General features: G+C 43.1%; 1 protein-coding gene across 1 annotated transcript in view; it reads left to right on the forward strand.

The window, feature by feature from the left end:
• The window catches only part of STAU2 (staufen double-stranded RNA binding protein 2), a 3,898,627-nt gene that overhangs the window by 3,033,067 nt on the left and 845,626 nt on the right, over window positions 1–19,934 (forward strand). Inside the window, exon 13 of the mRNA XM_044067226.1 lies at window positions 15,287–15,576. Within this exon, the coding sequence (XP_043923161.1) occupies window positions 15,287–15,576 (290 nt within the window). The remainder of the gene's footprint in view (window positions 1–15,286; window positions 15,577–19,934) is intronic.

Below are 19,934 nucleotides of genomic sequence, written 5' to 3' on the forward strand. Positions count from 1 at the left end.
TCTGTGCAGCTGTTAATATGATTATACTGGGTTTCTCTGAATGATTCCGCCTAGGCAGCTGTGTTCTCAGGGTTTGGAGGGAGGCTTGAAATTTTGCCAGGGTGCCACTTAGTGGTAGGAAGTTTGCCATAGAATAATTCTTAAAAGTTCCAGAGTTAGGCATTGTCCCTGGTTTTACTTGTACTTCAAAGGAGGCAGCTTTATGGTTTGACCTGACAGAGAGGATCTTACACTAGGTAGAGGGTGCAGCATTCCACCATGTTTGTGAGAATCAGGTCAAAGATTTTGCTCCCCTAGTGGGTATGCAGATTAACTGGTCCAAGATGTTTGCATTTACAAAGTCCAAGAATCTTTTGGTGTGCATGTTAGGGGTCATGTGTGATTCCCAGTTTATATTGAGGTAGTTAAAGTTGCCAGTGGGTATGGTGTTAAGTTGAACGGGAAGCATCTCCAGCACATTTAAGCATGTATTATGGTTTTCCATAGGGTTACCTATAGCTTGCAAGGATATGGCATGAGACTTTTTCTAAGGTAATTTGGACATGGAGATGCTCCCATATGTACTTTCAGACAGACCATCTTTTAGGTGTATTCATTATTAATGTAAACAGAGACGCATCCATCCTTTTGTCCCTTCCTGAGCAGTAGTTGGTCTAAATGTATGGAAGGCATTGTAGCCCCGCACTGCTAGGGTGCTCTCTGCAATTTTAAACCATGTCTCCGTAAATGCACAGATGTCTACATTCTCCAGAGTGAGGAGAACTTGCAGACAATGGAGTTTATTGTTTAGATGCCTGGCATTGAGCAGTAACACCTTCAGATTTTCCTGGGCTCGTTTAGCTATGTTGGTAGGTTTATCAGGTTGGCAGTGCCTAAAAAAGGCAGTATGGGGGTGGACATGGATTTAACCAGTTTTTGAAATCCCAGAGGGGATAGGTGCAGGCCATCCCTGGCAAACAGTGTGGTCTGTTGACCATATCCTCCCAGACTGACAAATATTGTACTCCCTTTGAATGATACTATATTCTAAGCCAATTGTTAAAGTCAGTTATTTTCTGTTCATATTGTGCCATTATTCTTCAGAGAAGGTAGATTGCTGCTCAATGGTAGGCTTATACTGGCAAAGGACACACAGTCCAAGAGCTTCGTTATGTCTCTCTCCATGTAGTTTAGGGAGGTATGTCTCTGATAGTTTATCTCAACATGGGCTATGGCTGACTTTTACTGGTATTTGCGGATGTTCTTCGTGTTTCACTGTTGCAGGCCTCACATATGGGTGACCTATATGGTGTCCTACCGGCTCAGGTTAGGTTTTGGTAAAGAACTAGTTTCTTAGCCTTTTTTCCCCTGTTAAAGTTAGTTTTTTATATATATATAGTTAGTTTGGAAATAGTCTATCCCATTCCCGTTAACTTTCCACCCTCTTTTTTCCACAAATCTCTAGAATTTTTCCCTCGGGCCCTAGGCCCAGTCCTAGTGAGTGACTGTGTTTTGTAGGAATTTTTATTTCTAGTTACTATAATTTATTTTAAATTAATTTTAAATTACTCCTAAGTGTAATCGGTGTGTGTGCGTGCTTGTGTGATTACACTTTCCCTTAGATATGTGTAAGGAATCAAAGGTCTTAGGCTTTAAGAAGTGTGACTCGTGCTGTCAGAAGATGTCTCTGACAGACGGTCACACTTCTTGTGTGTACTGCCTGGGACCTTTGCACCTGCAGGACTCATGTGCTGTTTGCCATGGCTTCAGCCCTAGAGTCCTGCAGGAGCGAAAAAATAAACTTATTTTAAGGGGCTTTATTAAGCCTGAGGGTCCCTCGACTCAGTCATCGGGGAAACCCTCTAAGTCTTCCAGACCTTCGGCTCCAGCATCTGAGCTGTCTTCTGGAGGCCCTAAAGCTATTTGAACATCGGCTCCGGCCGGAGCGGATGAATCTCGAATACAAGCCCCTACGGTGTCCTCGGCTCCGGCTGGAGCTGAGGAAGACATTATTCTGTCGGCTCCGATTATTTTATCGGAACCGACATCTAGAAAAAGGTCCCGATCTCCATCTATTGGCTCCGTTCATTCGGCTCCAGCATCACCCTTGCTGTCTGGAGCCATAGATCTCACTCTTCTAGGTCTTTCAGGTTATCGGACCATGACCTTCAGAGAGTAGTGAGTCGACTTCTTAAATCCGAGGCATTAGCCCAGATGCTTCAAAGTCCGACTCAACAGTCGAGACCTACTCCTATCACTCAAATTCCTCCTCCTCTAGTTCGGAGCCGGGGCGGCTCGGACCCGAGACTGTGGTAGCGTCGGAACCGATACCTTTGTCTTCGGTTCCCTCGTTGGCTCCGATGTCTTCCTTGGAAGAATCTCGGCGCCGGACTTCCCTCGTCGGCTCTGAGGGGGCGAGTGGCATCAGACCTTTGTCCGACCCCGCTCTCCCTCTCGGTGCTTCGGCGCTGGTGAGTTCGGCTCCGACATCGGCTTCGGAGCCATCACTGTCGGTGCCGGGGGAGGTTTCCAGTTTTTTGGAACGGAGACCTCTGGCTCTGCCTGATGGGGGTGCCTTCGAGGTCATGAGGAGCGTACTGGAACCAGGTTCAACTCCACAATCGGTTCTTTCTGCCCCTCCCCCTATGGTGTCTCCGGTGATTTCTACTCACTCTCTCATCCCCGACCGTAGAGAGCCAGCTCCTCAAGTTTCCCCTGTGGGGATCTCCTCCTCTTCTGAGGCCTCTCCTGACCCTGTAGGAGAGCCCCCTAGGAAGAGGCAGTGCAAGAGGAAGCACATTGACTCCCCTGAGTCTGTCACCTCTGACACTGATTTAGAGGATTCTGAAGGTTCCCCTCGTTCCCCCTCTGAAGATGTCTCCTTTGTAGACATCCTTGAAATCTTAAAACAGAGGGGGAATTGGCCATCCCTCAACCCTTCAGAGGATGAATCAGTGTATCTTGAGGTGTTTGGCTCTCGCCCTTCCACCTCCTGGGTGTCCCCTCCCCTTGACCCCCCTTATGCAAGTGGTGGCAAAGAAGGCTTGGGCGGCTCCTGACTCAGTGGAACCCACCCCCAGGAGACCATCAAAGTTCATCACGGCCCCCAAGGATAAGGAATTTCTGACCAAAGGCGTCTCTGTTGATGCTATGGTGGTGGCTGCGGCTACCAAGAAGGAGTTAGCTGATCCTTCGGTGCCTGTTCATCCTCCTAACAAGGAGTCTAGGTCGATGGACAGGTACGGGAAGCGGATGTTCTCATCAGTGACCTTTACTATGAGATCGCTGAATTACCTGTGTCATTTTACTCGTCTTCAGAGGGATTTACTCAAAGAAGCGAGTGAAATGTTGAAGGACCCAACAGCTGCGGGTTTTCAGGATAGGATGAACTCTCAGCTGGCTACCCTTAATTCTATAACCAACTCTTCCATGTGCCTCCTTTCATATGCGGCGGATGGAGCAAGTAGAGCGGCAGGTACAGGTGTAGCCTTGCGTAGGCACGCCTGGATGCGGCTTTGTAACTTTGCGGACCCTTTTAAGGCGTCCTTCACTAATTCCCCCTTTGATGGATCATCCCTTTTTGGTCCTCAAGTGAAGGAAACCCTGACTAGGTGCGAGACTGATGGCAAGACTCTTTCTGCCGTCGGAGTCCATTTTTCTACTCCTTCTAGACCTTACCCCAAAGGCCAGAAGGGGGGGAAAGATGTGGTTCCGCAAACAATCTCAAGGAGACTTGCCTGACGCACAGTCGTTTCCCCTCTAGAGGCAGAGGGGGGAACAACAATGGTAGATGCCGTCCCAGGGGCAGAGGGGGCCCGCAGAATCAGGGCAGTCGAGAATCCTTTTCCGACAAGCCCTTTCAGCATCCCTGAGGTGTTGCCCGACTGCCCACCTTCAGAGGCAGTCGGGGGAAGGTTGTCACTGTACCCAAAAGCCTGGCTATCCCTAACTCAAGACAAGTGGGTACAGTCTATCATTTCCGAAGGCTACAGAATCCCTTTCCTTTTCATTCCGAAGCAGTCCAAAAAATCCCTTCCAGACGTTCCACCCAGTCAAAGGGAGCAAGCAGCATTAGAAATTTCAAAGCTGCTCGCAAAAAGAGCCATTCAACCAGTTCCAGCAGACCAAGTAGGATCTGGAATCTACTCCAAATTCTTTTTGGTTCCAAAGAAAACAGGGGACTGGAGACCCATTTTGGATCTCAGCAACTTGAACAAGTTTGTCAAGAAAACAAAGTTCCGGATGGTCACGCTGCAGTCCATTCTTCCCCTTTTGGGGCAGGACAACTGGATGTGCTCGATAGATCTCCAGGATACATACTATCACATCAAGATGAGTCGACGCTCCAGGAGATTTCTCCGCTTCAGGCTGGGAACCAGTCATTTTCAATTCAGAGCCCTGCCCTTTGGTCTCACTACAGCCCCCCGAGTGTTTACCAAATGCATGGCAGTGGTAGCCTCTCACCTGAGACGACAAGGATTCCAGGTGTTTCCTTATTTAGACGACTGGCTCCTTACAGCCCCCACCAAGCATCTTTTACTTCTCGCCAGAGACTACACTTTTCACACATGTCAGGCACTAGGCATATCAATAAACTACGAAAAGTCTGTCTTGTCGCCTTGTCGTGCTATTACCTTCATAGGCGCAAATCTAGACACAGTCAAGATGTCAGCCAGACTCAAAGAGCAGAGGATAGCAGACATACACAAACAGGTCTTTCTTGTCTTGCAGAGCAACAAAGTCAAAGCCAGACTGATCCTGAAAGTCTTAGGGATTATGGCGGTGGCCATCCCTCTCCTACCATTAGCTTGCTTCCATATGAGAATTTTACAATGGATGCTCTTCACACAATGGTCTTACCAAAGTCTCCCAATGTCCCATCCTATTCGGATAACTCAGTCATGCAAGAATCATCTCTATTGGTGGATCACATCTCCTCAGCTCCTCCTAGGGAGACCGTTCGTCCCTCCCCCTCCGGTTGCTACAGTGACAACGGACGCCTCCCTGATCGGGTGGGGGGGGCATTTCCAGGGCAGGACAGTCCAGGGCATGTGGCAACCATTCGAGTGCCACTTGCACATAAACGTCCTAGAGATGAGAGCAGTGCTTCTAGCGTTGCAAGCCCTACAAGACTCTCTTCCCAAGGGAACTATAGCAATTCAAACAGACAGCATGTCTGTAGTGTGGTACATCAACAAACAAGGCGGAACCAGATCTTACCCCCTATGTCGAGAGGCACTCAGACTGTGGCAATGGGCGATTTCTTCTCAGCGATTTCTGTTAGCAACGCACATCCCCGGGAAGTCCAATGTGATTGCAGACAAATTGACCAGAGCTATTCTCATGCCTCACGAGTGGTCTCTGAACAATTCAGTGCTGGAGAAAGTTTTTCGAAAGTGGGGCAGGCCTTGCTGCGACCTTTTCGCTACTCCCCAAAACAGCAAGTGCGACGATTTTTTCACCCTCTTTCCCCAACCAGGCCACCCCAGCAGAGATGCACTAGTGCACGTTTGGCCCCGGGGACTTCTGTATGCCTTTCCTCCCTTCCCACTGATATCCCAGCTGATACAGAAAGCCATCGCTCAGGAAGCTTCCATGATCCTCATTGCCCCTTACTGGCCTCGACAGGTTTGGTTCCCTTTTCTCCACCATTATCTGTTGGAACAACCTTGGCATCTGGACCCAGTTCCAGACCTCTTGACCCATCAGTCAGGTCAGTTGCACCACTCCCTCCCCTCTCTGAACCTCACAGCGTGGTTCCTCCAATTCCGACTTTAGCCAGGCTTCCTTTGATATCTCACTCAGTTAGAGATATCTTGATAGCTTCTCATAAATCTTCCACTCGGAAGATTTATCTTAGCAAGTGGAAACATTTTTCCTATTGGGCACAGTCAAAGGATATCGATCCTTTCACTGCTTCTATTCAAACAGTTCTAGACTTTCTAGCCGAACTTTTCCACTCAGGTTCGTCCCCATCTACCATTAGAGTTCAATTGGCAGCAATATCGAACTTTCATGTTGGAGTCTCAGAGTCCTCCATTATGTCTCACAAACTCTGCAAGGCTTTTTTAAAGGGAGTTTTTCTTCTCAAACCACCCATCGGAGATCCTCCTCCTCAATGGGATCTCAACTTGGTTCTGACATCCTTAATTCTTCCCCCCTTTGAACCTGCGGCTTCATGTTTTCTAAAGTTACTTTCTTGGAAGACACTCTTTTTAGTAGCTATCACCTCAGCTAGAAGAGTCTCTGAACTCTATGCTCTGTGTAGTCGACCCCCTTATCTGGTATTTCATAAAGACAGGGTGTCCTTGCGTACTAACCCATCTTTTTTGCCCAAAGTAGCTTCATTGGCAAATTTGAATCAAACCATTGAGCTTCCTGTTTTCTTCCCAAATTATTCTAATAGGTCAGAACAAAAGTTACACTGTTTAGATATTCATCGCCAACTTAGGTACTATTTAGACAGGACCAAACAATTCAGGAAATCTGACCAACTGTTTGTTTCTTATGCAGAAGGTAGAATGGGCCTTCCAGTTTCTAAAGTCTCTCTCTCTCTCTAGATGGCTTACTTCGTTGATTACCCTAGTGTATGAAATAAGACATCAACGGTTGCCATCCAAACCCAGGGCTCATTCAACTAGAGCTTTAGCCACTTCTATAGCTTTCCAAGATAGGCTGCCTATTGATTCAATTTGTTCTGCAGCTACTTGGGCTTCTCCCCATACCTTCATTTCTCATTATAAGTTGGACTTGGCCTCAAGAGACCGAGCCAACTTTGGTTCCACTGTACTCAAGAGTCTGTTCCGATAGGCCACCCGGGACAAGGTGCTAGGGACGCGGTCCCATCTAGCAAGAATGATGGCGAGATTGACAACTTAACATTTAGAAGTTATATACCTACCATAACGTTCCATGTTAGTTGTCTTCTTCTCGCCTTCTTTCTTGCGTCCCACCCTCCTTCCCCCTAGCCAGGACAGACCTAGAGGAGTTTTCTTGGTTCCTTATGGAATTTTATTGCTGGCCTTAGCTTTCAAACGAGATCTGAGGAGTTACCGCCTAGCATTGTGGGATATAGGGGAGCCTCGAGCCGGTGGAACTAGCTCTCGAGCTTTTAGAGTGGCCGAGTCGGAGCTGAGGATCGGCTCCAAACCCATCCAGCAAGAAAGAAAGAAGACAACTAACATGGAATGTTATGGTAGGTACATAACTTCTAATTATGTATTAAGTTATGTGTTACTGACAACCTGTTTGTTATTGTAAGTGCTTGTATGTGAAGGCCTTGCATCCAGTGACATTATGTAACTACATCCATCACTCACCATATCAGTGTAAGAATTAAGTGGTTGTCAGTAAACATGAGACAATTGCTACATTGCCTCAGAAAGCCCATATCCACCAGGCTGGCTGTAGAGATAGCAGGGAAGTGCAAGTTCATGACTTTGGTTTCTCATTTTTTGTTCTGCAAGGGGATGGTACTTTTCCTCCCCTCTCACCACTATGCTGCCCCAGTTCTCACAAATATTCAAAGTACTACCCTGAACAAACTTCAACAAACCTACCACAAAATAGCCAGATTCATCACTAACAGCCCTAACAACACACACCACTGTATTGCCTTAAAGTCCCTACAATGGCTGGAACTCCCACAATTACTTCATCTCTACCAATTTCACATGCTGCACTCTATGCTGTTTAAACCCTCCTGCTGTCCTTCCCTATCTCTGCTTGTTTCCATCTATACCCCTTCTCGATCTCTCCGCACCTCAAATCAGCAATTGCTTGATGTCTTCCACCCTAACAAGTCTGTTGGTAAGCAACTCTACAAGCATTCCGTGGCCCAAGCTTGGAATAAACTTCCCCTGGATATACGCTCTATCTCTCATACTCCACTATTTAAAAAAGAACTGAAGACACATTTACTCAATTCCAGAACCAGTCCCTGTTATGACCCTACTTAGCTCTCCCCTCCTCCCACACTCATATCTCTCTCATTACATCCTACTATCACTCTTGGCTTTCCCCATCTGTTCAGCAACTAAGAATTTAACTTTTTCAAAGAAACAAAAACTGTGATTGTTTATTTCTACACAGGTAGATGTTTATTTCTATTGTTTGCTATTATTGTTTGTAATACTTGTTTTTTTCTTGTTCTGTGATCATAAATTGTATTTGCTGGAGCTTTTCTCCTCGGGTCTCCAGTGAAAATGGGACAATAACCCAGTTGGACTAACCCGGTTAACAAATGTCAATAAATAAATAAAATGGGTGCTCCTCAGTACACAAACTAGTTGCTGTTTGTGCAGCTAAGTACTGTGGAAATTTCATAGGTAGTTTTATATAAAAAAAAATGTCAATTCTGTATGCTTGCTTATATACAGAGCACTACTAATTGCCATTGTGCAGTGAGCAGCATCACACAAATAGTACAAATAGTGAAGGTGGAGGCCCAGGAACACACAAACCAAAGTCCAAACCACAAATCCAATTTATTGACAGCAAAAACAGACAGAATGCAGTTGTGTTTTTTTTTTTTTTTGTTTTTCTTTTTTTTTGTTTTTTTTTCTTTTAGCATCACACAAATGTACCAAAATTAATAAAGGCAGAGAAAACCGACTAAACAAAGCAAATAGTCCTCCAGCCAGTCAGACAGACTCACTTATAGCCTGTCTATATGATCCCCATCTCAGAAAGACCAACCCACCTTCTCCCAATAGAAAAGCAGTCCCAGGGCTTCTTAATGTAAAACCGCACTACTATTAGCCCAAAGTGAAGTCAAACTGGACAGCCAAACGAACTAGGTAGAAACGCACACATTTAAAATCACTACAATGCAGAAAAAAACAGCAGCAAGGTCAGTGAAAAGCATGGTACTTTACAGCGATAAAGGGCAAAAAATAAGTAAGTCAAAAATACAGCAGCATTACTCTTAAATATTTTATAAAAATGCAAAAAAAATCAATTTAACTACTTATCTGTACCAGGATTGTAATGAACATAAGCCAAATGTTAGTGAGGTCTGTAGTAATTTGACAAGAAGTGTGCAAACACGCTAAAGCAATATTCACTGTGCATCCTATTCACTGATGTTAAATGTTTTAGCCACGGGGTGGAGTTTTTACTGCAAAATAAAATGCAGAGGCACTCAAGTGTGACAATGTCCTTGCTGTTAAACAAAATTTGCATGCTCTGTAAAGTATATATCTGATTATTCAAGTGTCTTTACCTGCTAAATTTACAAGAACTTTTATGTTACAGAGATAATGATCCTTTGCCATTACGATCAAATTCAGGTCAGAATGGCCACCTAAATTAAACAAATTGTATAATTTTTACATCATTCAGTTTATAGTATTGTAGCTATCAGTTCTGTTTACTAGGATAAATAAAAAATATTACATTATAAACACATTTTGTTGCTTTAATGTCAGACTTATAAATACCATTCTTTTATGGCTAAACATGGAGCTTTTCAATTGTAGGAGACAAAAATGACTTAAAAATAATATGTTTCTTATTAGAATCCTAAATACTGCATTTTCATTGCCTCTGAAGCAAGGAGTGCAGTCTAACAAGGTATTGTAGCCAAGTCCCACTAATATTCCCCGCAGATGTTATGTGATTATGTGAAGTTGTTTTGAAGATACGACTCCTTACAGACAGAGAGTATTGGGGCATGGACTACTGGAAAGTAATGGTAGAAAGGTTAACAGTATACGCATGTGTTTTCTGCTTAATTCAGCAACTTTTTTCTACCCCTTTTATTCCAATCCCATGCCTCTTTTTTGTGCTTACTGTGTCTGTATCCCCAACTATTTCTTGTTTCATGGTGCCCAGCTATTTGCCCTCTAACTCCCTTTACCTTCTCATTGCATCATTTTCTTACTCACAATTTTATTGAAAGCAGCAGTTATCAACAGTGATGATAGCTAAATGTAATGAATTATGTATTAATTGTCCTGCGTAGTCTCAATGATGTGTTTATTATTGTATTGTCTTGCATGTTGTATCCAAAATGCATTCTTTGCTTTCCTTTGTTTACCTGGCTTGTGCTTGCTTCCTCGTAGCCATTTTTCTTTCAGTTCAGGTTAGCTTTGATCACTTTGTTTGTATTCTGTTCATTTCTTCACTGCTGTGCTTGTATTTTCTGTGGTTATGCCTAAATATAAGCAGTATTTGTGCATAGGTTCATAGGTAGATACTAGGCTATCTGCCCTAGGGCATTTATAAGCCTAGCTAGAGTGTATTTGGCTTCCGCCTCCCTATTAGATTAGCCTACTGTGCCACTGTAAAGTAGATCACAGAAGGTACCCTTTTAAGATTAGCTTACTGTGCCTCTGTCTAGCAGGGACACAGGAGAGATCCCAGGGGTGAATTGATTTCCCATCCACTCGTCCAAATTTCGCTTGAAGAGGGTCAGCAAGGGGCTATGTCTAACATGAATTGGGATTCTATTCCAGAGTGAGGGGAGCCTCTGGGAAATGAATCTGTCCCTCCAGCATGTCCTATTTATTTTTGTGCTGAGGTTTAGGTCCCTGGAGCGTGTGGCTCTAAGAGACTTGGATTTTTTGAGGTGGAGCATGTCCATTAATTCTGGGTTTGACATGGCTTTGTACGTCAGGCATAGATCGCCTCTGAGTAGGCGGTAAGCAACTGAGTAGAGCTGGAGTTTCTTTAGTCGAGCTGCATAGGACATCTGTTTGTAGCCCATGATCCTCTTGGTGAGGTACTTTTGGGGTCTCTCCAGTTGCTGCAGGTGTCGGGTAAGGTACATCCCAAAAGGGGCATTGTATTCAATTATGGGCCTGATGAGTGACGAGTAGAGGGGCACAATGACCTCTCTTGATCTAGATGCGAACCCTTTCATGATAAGGTGGGCTATATAGAAGGTCTTTCTAACCACTTTGGCAACGTGGTTATCAAAAGAGAGATTACTATCTACGTTGGTCCCCAAATCTCTAATTACTTCTTCCGTACTTAATGGATTACCACCTATGTGGTAATTTGTGGGCACCTTGTTTTTCCCAAAGGGGATGACTATCCACTTTTTAGCATTTAGCTTGAGGCCGTGGTTCTGGCACCAAGCATCTGTCTCTGTGAGATCCTTTTGGAGGATGCTTGTGTCACTGGAGATTCGATTATGGCCCCCAGTTTGCAGTCATCTGCGAACTTTGTCAGCCATAATCCCCACGTGTTAGCCTGAACCTCAGAGAAGTATATACCGAGCAAGAGAGGTCCCAGAACTTAGCCCTGTGGGACGCCACATGTAACTGGTTTGGATCCGGACATGGCACCTGCGATTCTGACCATGTGGGTTCTATCTCTGAGCCAGTTTGCAACCCATCTTGTGATATAGGGGTTGATATTTAAGCTGGTAAGCTTATTTATGAGCCCGAGTGGGGTATTGTGTCGAAGGCTTTTGCGAGGTCCAGGTAGGCTGTGTGGACTACCTTGCCCTCATCTATGGCTTTGGTAACTGTTTCAAAGAAATCAACTAGGTTTAAGAGGCAAGATCTGCCCTTAACAAAGCCAAACTGGGTAGGGTCCAGTGTCTGGAGGCTCCCAATGTCTTTGTTTATGAGTTCCATGATAATACGCTCCATAGCTTTACAGACCAGACTAGTCAGGCTTATGGGGTGATAGTTTCCGGGGTCCGTTGTGGCACCACCTTTGTGGAGTGGGACCACTGTAGCTGTACGCCATTCTTTGGGTACATATTATGTAGTAAGGCTAAGTTTGAACAGTGACTTAATGTGAGGGTTCAGTTCTTCTTGGAGCTCGTGTAAGACACAGCCTGGGACACCGTCCGGTCCCATAGATGCTCTGTTTTTTGCTTTGGAGAGGGCAGCTTTCACCTGTGCATCTGTGATGTCAGGGAGGTTGCATTCGGTTGGGATAGGCATTTGCTCCTTTGGGGGGAAGGGGGGGAGATGTTTGCGCTGAATCTGTCTGCCAGGATGTTGGCTATGTCTGTAGGTTCGGTATATTTTGTACCGTTATGCAACAGTTCAGAGCATATCTGGGAGTTTCCGCCCATGTTTCTGACATAACTAAAGAAGGCCTTGTGATTATCTTTAGTGTCTAGGGCAATTTTTCTTTCGAAACTGGCCTTTGATGATTTTATGAGGGATCGAAGTTTCTTGCTAATACTGATCAGAGATGCCTTCCCTTTTTGGGATTTTGCTCTGTCATGTAGTAGCTTCCTCCTTCTGTTGTATAGCTTATTTATGGCCTGGGTCCACCAGAACGGTCTCCTGTTTTTGGAGGAGTGAGTCTTGGTTTTATTTGGGATAGCACGATCCATGCATTCCTGCAGGTGCTCATAGAATGCATTTGTAAAGGATTCTGCGGATTGGGCTGTATTATCCTCTGGCCCAGGGGCTTTGAAGGACTCTACCTCAGTCTTGAGAAGTGCAAAGTTGGCTTTGGAGAAATTCTTTACAGTGATTTCCTTGGCTGGGGGTGGGGATGGGATATGGATGTCCAGGGAAATTTGTTTATGGTCTGATCTTACCAATGAGGGGTTTACCTCTGGTGTGGAACATAGAGTCCTCATGTTGGTGATGACCAGGTCCAATATGTTGTTCCCTCTTGTGGGAGTGGTGACCAGTTGTTCCATTGCGTTAGAGTTTATAAATTCAAGGAACCATTGGGCGAGGGTGTTAGGGCTTGAGTAGTTTTCCCAGTCAATGTTTGGGTAGTTGAAGTCACCCAATAACATAGTGTTTGGGGAGACCTTCATATTCTCCAGTGTTCTCAGGAACGCCAAGTGGGGTTCCTGTAATAGGGAGGGTGTTCTGTAGCAGACTACAAACTGAAAGGCAGTTTTGCCCGCTGTTAGTTGCACATGGATGGTTTCCGATGCTTCGTGCAGTGCCACTAACCTGGAGGTGTAGGTATCTTTGATGAATATAGATACTCCCCCTCCTTTTGTGCTTCGTCCGAGTTTTGGGCGAAACGCATGGTATGAGTTATAACCTGGTAGTGCTGGGGTGCTCTCAGGAGCCTTGAACCAGGTTTCTGTTACTGCACAGACATCGATTTTCTCCATACTGAGGAGAGTCTTGAGTGCGTGCATCTTGAGGTTTAGACTTCTGGCATTGAGTAGCATTACCTTTAGTTTTTTATCTTTGGGTTGTCTATGGAGGTGGGTTTGTCCTTTGAGCCTTGCCTAAAAAAGGCACTATGGGGTGGCAAGAGCCTTGGCCAGTATACGAAAGCCTAAGGGTGACAGGTGCAAGCCGTCCCTAGCGAAGCAACGTGGCTTGTCGAGCATGTCATCCCAGGCTGACAGACACTGGATCCCCTTTGAATGACACCAATATTTTAGCCAATTGTTGAAACTGATCATTTTGTCTTTATACTGTGGCATCATTCTTGGTGAGGACAAGATGCTACTCAAGGTCAGGGACATACCAGCCTGGGCTACATGGTCAGAGAGCTCCTCTATGTCTCTTTTCATGTAGTCCAGGGAGGTACATCTCAGGTCATTCACACCAGCATGGACAATGACGGAGTCATACTTGTACTTGCTTTGGAGTGACCTGAGTGCTTGTGTTATGTGGCGGATCCTGGCACCCGACAGGCAGCTTACAGTGACCTTCTCCTTGTTCAGTCTGGTGAGTGGGACGTCAGTGAGCCGGACAATAGAGTCCCCTATAACAAGTGTATTTGGTGTGTTGTTTGGCCTTATGGGCTGTGACTGTGAGGCACACTGATTTTGTGAGATATGTGATTTGTGGGTATTGTTGAGGGGTGGCTGTTGCTTGGATATCTGCTTAGGAGGTCTTTGCTGTTTAGGCAGATTTTTATTTAGAGCCTCCAAGTATGTTTTTGTGTGTTTATGTGTTGGGTATGCAGATGCAATAGGTCTGTGTGAGACTGGATTTGGGGTGTGGGTGGTTACCTTTTCCTCCTGACTGACTGTGCCAGTCTTGGGTTGAGAGAGCTCTGCCTCCAGTTTGGCTGTGTAACTGCATCTCTCACATGTATTAGAGTTTGTTGGAAGAAGGAGAGGGTTGTCTGTGTACATAAGGCAATTGTAACATTGCCTCAAAATTCCCAGATTCACCAGCTGGACTGGAGAGTAACCTTGAAACTGACCCTTGGACATACCAGATTAGTATAGGGAACTGTTTTTTTACTGATCAGATTAGGGAAGGGAACTGATTTTTCACTTGATCAGGAAGGACCAATCGGGAGTCTAATACTTATGAGAAGTCAAGGAGGGTGTGTAGTGCTTTAGTTAGTTAGTGTTTCCTTATAAGAGCTGAGCAAGTGCAGGGCTTTAGAAAGAGAATAGAGTGATTACTTTGAGAGTTTGAACAGTTCTAAGGGAAAAAGTGAAGAGCAGACTTTGTGGAGCCTGGAATAGTTTAAACCTGTTTAGGCGGCGCTGCCCGACGCTGCTCAGTGCGCAAAACCACACAAAAAGAGAGTTGTAGGGTTTTAAGAGAGAGAGATCAAGGAGTTTAGAATTGACCCAAAATGGCCAATAAAACTACAGCTTCTAGGTAGTAACCACTCCTCCAGGGACAGGCAGGCTGTTCAGTGTTAACCACTCCCATTGTTGAACACAGACACTTCCCTTCAGCCCAAGCAAGCACTGGCCTTCTAGAAACTTCCAAACAGTTCAGAACAGCAAATCTGTAACTGAACTTTCTTAACTTTCAGAAAGTGGGAAAAAAGCAAGATTTTTTTTTTTCTTTTTGTTGTAGTTTAAAGGTAGCAGAGATACACAAGCAGCAAAATAATCACAACAGTGCAATGAATGACCCCACACTTCAGTGCTAGGCCAAAATCAGGTAAAATGCAGTTTTTAGAGAAAAAAACTATTTTAAATTAAGTGCAACACAGGAAATGCTGTAAACAGGCTCTAGATGTGTTCCAGGTACTGTTACTGTTACAGATATAAACTTTAGCAAGCCGGAAGATGCCAAAAAGTAGGCGGCAAAGCAGTAAAACTTAACAAAAAATCAGAAGAAAATACTTAAAATCACAAAAGTGGCTCCTTTTCTTCTCTCAGCGTTTTCTCCTCTTGGTAGGTGCTTCAGCAACAACTAGCAAGCCTGAAGGGCCCACAGTGCAGTCAACTTAACTGCTGAAGTAAAGCAGTCAATAGTTAGTAACTTATAATATTTATATTACTTTGTCTCTGTAGTTGAAGCTAAGCTAGAAAAAAATGGGAGAGTAAACAGATTTGTGTCTTTCTCCTAGTAGTGTAATTTGTTTCATGTTGATGAGCAATTTAATTGAATGTTGGTGTTTATTGCAAGAACAGCAACAATATTTTTGTGCAATTGCCTTACAGGTCAAAAGGGAATTCTTCACCTTTCACCTGATGTTTATCAAGAGATGGAAGCAAGTCGTAACAAGGGAACTCCAGGTTCCACTGTGAACTACCTTCCACACAAAGAGATCAGTCAAAGTCCCAGTGCTTTCTTCAACAACACCGCGGCCATTCCTCGAGAACTTCTTTTGAATGGAGCATCGCCAGCTGCCGAAGCCATAGGTCTCAAGGGAAAAGCTCCTAGTTCCTCTTCTGTGGTTGTACAGCCGACTCAACAGTTGGAGTACTTGGCTAGAATACAAGGATTTCAGGTATGGAAATGAATAATGTTCTTCATTAGGGCCAGTAATACTGCCCAGCTGTAAAGCAAGCTCATTAATGCTAGCAGTTACATTTAATTGTATGCTTTTCTCTTTTCCGTACCTATTTAGTCATTTTAACATTACAAAGAGAAGGATAGGGCTTTTCACACTTTATTGATGCTGTTTCCTAAAGCTGCTGGGTTTTGTTTGACTTCTCTACTGCATTCTTGATTAGCTGCATATGTCTTTTGATATACACTGTAGTTTAGAATTTGTGGTGCATACAGTTTGGGCACCCATCATATGAACGAACATTTGTACAGTCTAATGAAGGAATATATTTCATCCTGTGACACTTGTTTTCACGAGTGGTGTAGTTTGTTTGGTTACTTCTGTCTGTTATGAATAGAAAAGGCATCTCTGCATATTATCACATTCTTTTTTTTCTCTCCATAGCAACAGCAACAAAGTTTTAATATAAAAATGCTGTTATCTTAAAACCACTTGTTCCATCAAAAGAGTTCCTGTGAAGTATCCACTTCCTTGTAAAGGAAGCTACTCAGAATGTACATACTAAGTGCTCACAGATGGTTGCTAACTATTCCCCTTATTTCATTCGCTGAATGCTCTATTTCCAGGAGTGAGCTGTGCGTGACTATGAAATTGGCTTTGCAATGTTTTTTCTTGTGCCAAAATGTAAACTCTGCTGCATTTGCTAATCTGATCAAGATCTGACAGAAGTGCTGGCTGTGAAATAGTTTTCATAAGCCTTTAGAAGTAAAGTGTTTGCTCTGTTGCCCTGTTTACATTAAGACTGTGAAGTCTGTGTATCTGATGCAGCAAGTAATCTTTTTTATAACAGTGCATGAAAATTCTTTTTGCAAAGCTGCTTTGATGCTCAGGAGAAATAGGTCCAATATAAGCTTTGTAGACTAAGGAGGATAAGCAGGCAGAATACCTGTGCGAATGGCTTACCAGCCTATCAAGTGCATACCATAAGACCCTTCTACAGTTAGAAATTATTTTGTGTTTCAGAATTTAATATTATTATGTCACTTGTAGAACATTTCCACTACATTTTACTCATCTGCTAGAATTAATTTGTTTCTTTGAACTAACAGTATTTAAGAGTGTAAACTGGAATAGTTAATGCTTTACTGTGAGAGACAGTTTAGATTTGAGAGAGTTCATTGTACTTTTTTCCCTAGTTTTGTTATATTATCCATTGATTATAACAGACTTTATGGTGAAGTGAGATCCGGGCTCAAATGGATTATATTAAGATGTTATGTAATCAGTATTTGTTCAGTATACATTTAGGTCCTTGCTATTAGCTTCACTTCCTTCTGTGCAGCCTTGCTCTATGTCATTCTTTTTTGTGGCACTGAAATAAAACATAGTAGATATTGCATTTGGGACATTAAATGCGTCTGCATTATTTAATGCATTTGCATACTAATGTGTTGACCTGCTGTTATGATTTCTTTCTGGATGTGTTCCACTGCAGGTAGCCATTTTCTTTTTCTTTATCCCCCCTCTGCAGCCGACTGTCTGATGACCTTTGAAGCTAGAAGCACTGTAGTAAATATTGACACTTGTGTGTATGAGCCTCTGGTGTTAAAACATCACTAAACCCAAGCACCAGAGTTATGATGCTAAAGAAAGATATCTATCTGTAGTCTGTCACAAGTTGAAAAACTTTAATCTGTTTTGTTGACCCTGTCCTTCTAGTTCAGTCTAACTGTAAAACTGAACTGACAAAGCTGATAATACTGACAAGGTGCAATGCGTGGTTTGTTAATAAAAGTATCTTAAGTAAAATGCTCAGGTCTACATTGAAATACCGAAACCTCACTTACGCGAATACCTAAACGCCGACACATAAATATCGAACCGCGAAAACACTGAATGTCCTGAAGCGCGAAATTCGAAATATCGAATTGCCATAGTTGGCCAACCCCACCGACTGCTACATACTACCTACCCAAACAAAATAAATAATCCACACTTCACCCATATATCCCATATCCTGATCAAACATTCACTACACACAAATGTATCTAACTATAAACAAACGACACCCAACTTCGGGAAAAGTATAATTTACGTATACACCCAACTACGGGAAAAGTATAATTTATGTATACATTCAGCTACACCACTATATTACTATACGTACACTTAACATAACCCTACTTCTAACCCTAAAGTAAAGGTTGCATGTATTACTATGTATGCACTTACCTTAACCCTGAGGTTCGTAACTATGCACGTTTACGTTAGGAAGCTATACCGGATAAGGGCCAACTATGACAATTCGATATTTCGAATTTCACTATTCAGAACGTTCGGTGTTTTCACGGTTCGCTATTTATTTGTCAACGTTTAGGTATTCGCGTAAGTGAGGGTTCGCTATTTTAATATAGACCGAACTGCTAATAGGATCAGTAAAATGAATGTTTATAACACAAATTCTGTTGCTTTAACTTTGTTTTGAACTGAAGATGAAAAATGCAGAACATACTTTTTATTTTTTCTGTAATTTTTATTTATTTTGATGACCTTACACAACTGAAGTAATTTCTGATATACTGACTAATACAGTTTAATCTTTGCATGCTGTACTGTCTTAATGATGATACAACTTTGCTGGAAGGGTACTATTTCATTTGAAAGAGCTTAAGCAGACAGCAGGAGGGAATTCATTGTGCTTGAAATACTTCCACAGTACTTTGTATTAATTTATTGCCTTTTTCTATTGTGTATACTGTGTTTTGTTTTCTTTACACTGTGTTTTTCTTGTATTCTGCTTTTAACTACATATTAAAACTTGAAAAGAGACCACATCTGTGTCTCTTGTGTGTCAGGCAGAATTTTTTCCCACCTGCGCACCCTATTACTGTTGTGTTCATAAACACCACTGTCTATCTGAAGAAGCCATTTTTGGTGAAAGCGCTTAGTCGGTGGAATAAAAGAATTTCTTCCAAGGCTTGGTTTCGTGGCTGGTGTTTCTGAGGCTGTGATCGTGTTGTGGTGTTATTTCAACCACTGTCTATCTAGTTGCCTGCCCCTTATGTTAATTTGACCTCCTTCAAATCATTCAAAATCATAAATTCAAATATATTTCCTACCTTCCCTCTCTCCTTCACTGGCTGGTGTGAGTAAGCACAAAATTATCATTTTGTGAAATCACTCCCCTTCAACTATTTAAATGTATTGGCCATCCCACTGTGTTCCATAGTGCCCACCCCGTTTCAGTCTGTCTTGCTCTTCTCCACTTAGACAGCTAAAACTTAAAATTACCCACTTTCATATCTAACTACTTTGTGTACACTGCAGTGTTTAAGATAAACTATTATTTTCATCTTACCTTTCAACATCTATTGCAAGGTCACCAGTTGGTGGAGAGCCCACATTCTGCCTCTCAGTAGTCATCTTGGAATTAGTGCTTCTGTTTTCTCCTGCTGAGAGAAGGAGTACAGGGACATTATTTCCTGGAGACTACTGATCACCAGAAAGCGTAATAACTGCTTTATAGGTGACAGCTTGGAATCTGTGCTCATTTTCTTGTACTGGTGAAAGAAGGAGCAGAGTGCATTGATTCCTGACTGTTTCTTGTGTTGGAGAGTGAGTGTCTGTGCTTAACTTTCCTCATTGGTCTGGTTGCTGTTCAAGGCATCTACCAGGAAAAGGCTACAAGCCTACAGACCATTGCATCATCTGGGACAAGACTGTGGATCACTAAACAGGCTGGCCTGCTTGTCATCTTGGGATTGGTACTAACATTTTACTTCTGATGAGAGAAGAAGCAAAGGAGCATTGTATCCCAACAGAGTGAAGCTGTGGTGATACCAACATTGGTAGCAGCTAGGCAGTAACCATTCATGCGACTACCCTCTATTCATCATTCTTGACAAGCTAATTCTTTGTTTTAGTAAGTACTGCTTGATTTGTTTCTAACTTCAGAATATCCGTCTAAATACGTCATCCTTAAATTTTCAGGGTCTGCGTATTAGTTTCCCCTCAAGTGTTTGGCAGTGCTATGTATAGACTTCGACACCTTGAGTGACATTTTTCCTATAAAAGCTCAGTTGAAATTTCTCCAATACCTAGTTGCACATATTTATTTATTTATTACATTTTGTTGACCGAGAATGTCCGACTGGGCCAGAGGCCCATTTTCAGTGGAGGCCCGGGGAGAAAAGCTCCATAGAAAATAAAATACAAGTAGATTTTAGATGCACAGATAATCACAAAAATAGAATGCATTTTTACAATATAAAAAAAAAATTACATATCAAGAAGAAACATTACACAAGTATTGCGTGTTTTCTGGTGGAAATCCAAGGTGAAGATCTCCCTCGATG

This window comes from Protopterus annectens, chromosome 3.part1 (genome assembly GCF_019279795.1).
Source record: "Protopterus annectens isolate FY-2018-M chromosome 3.part1, PAN1.0, whole genome shotgun sequence".
In the NCBI taxonomy this organism is placed as follows: domain Eukaryota; kingdom Metazoa; phylum Chordata; order Ceratodontiformes; family Protopteridae; genus Protopterus; species Protopterus annectens.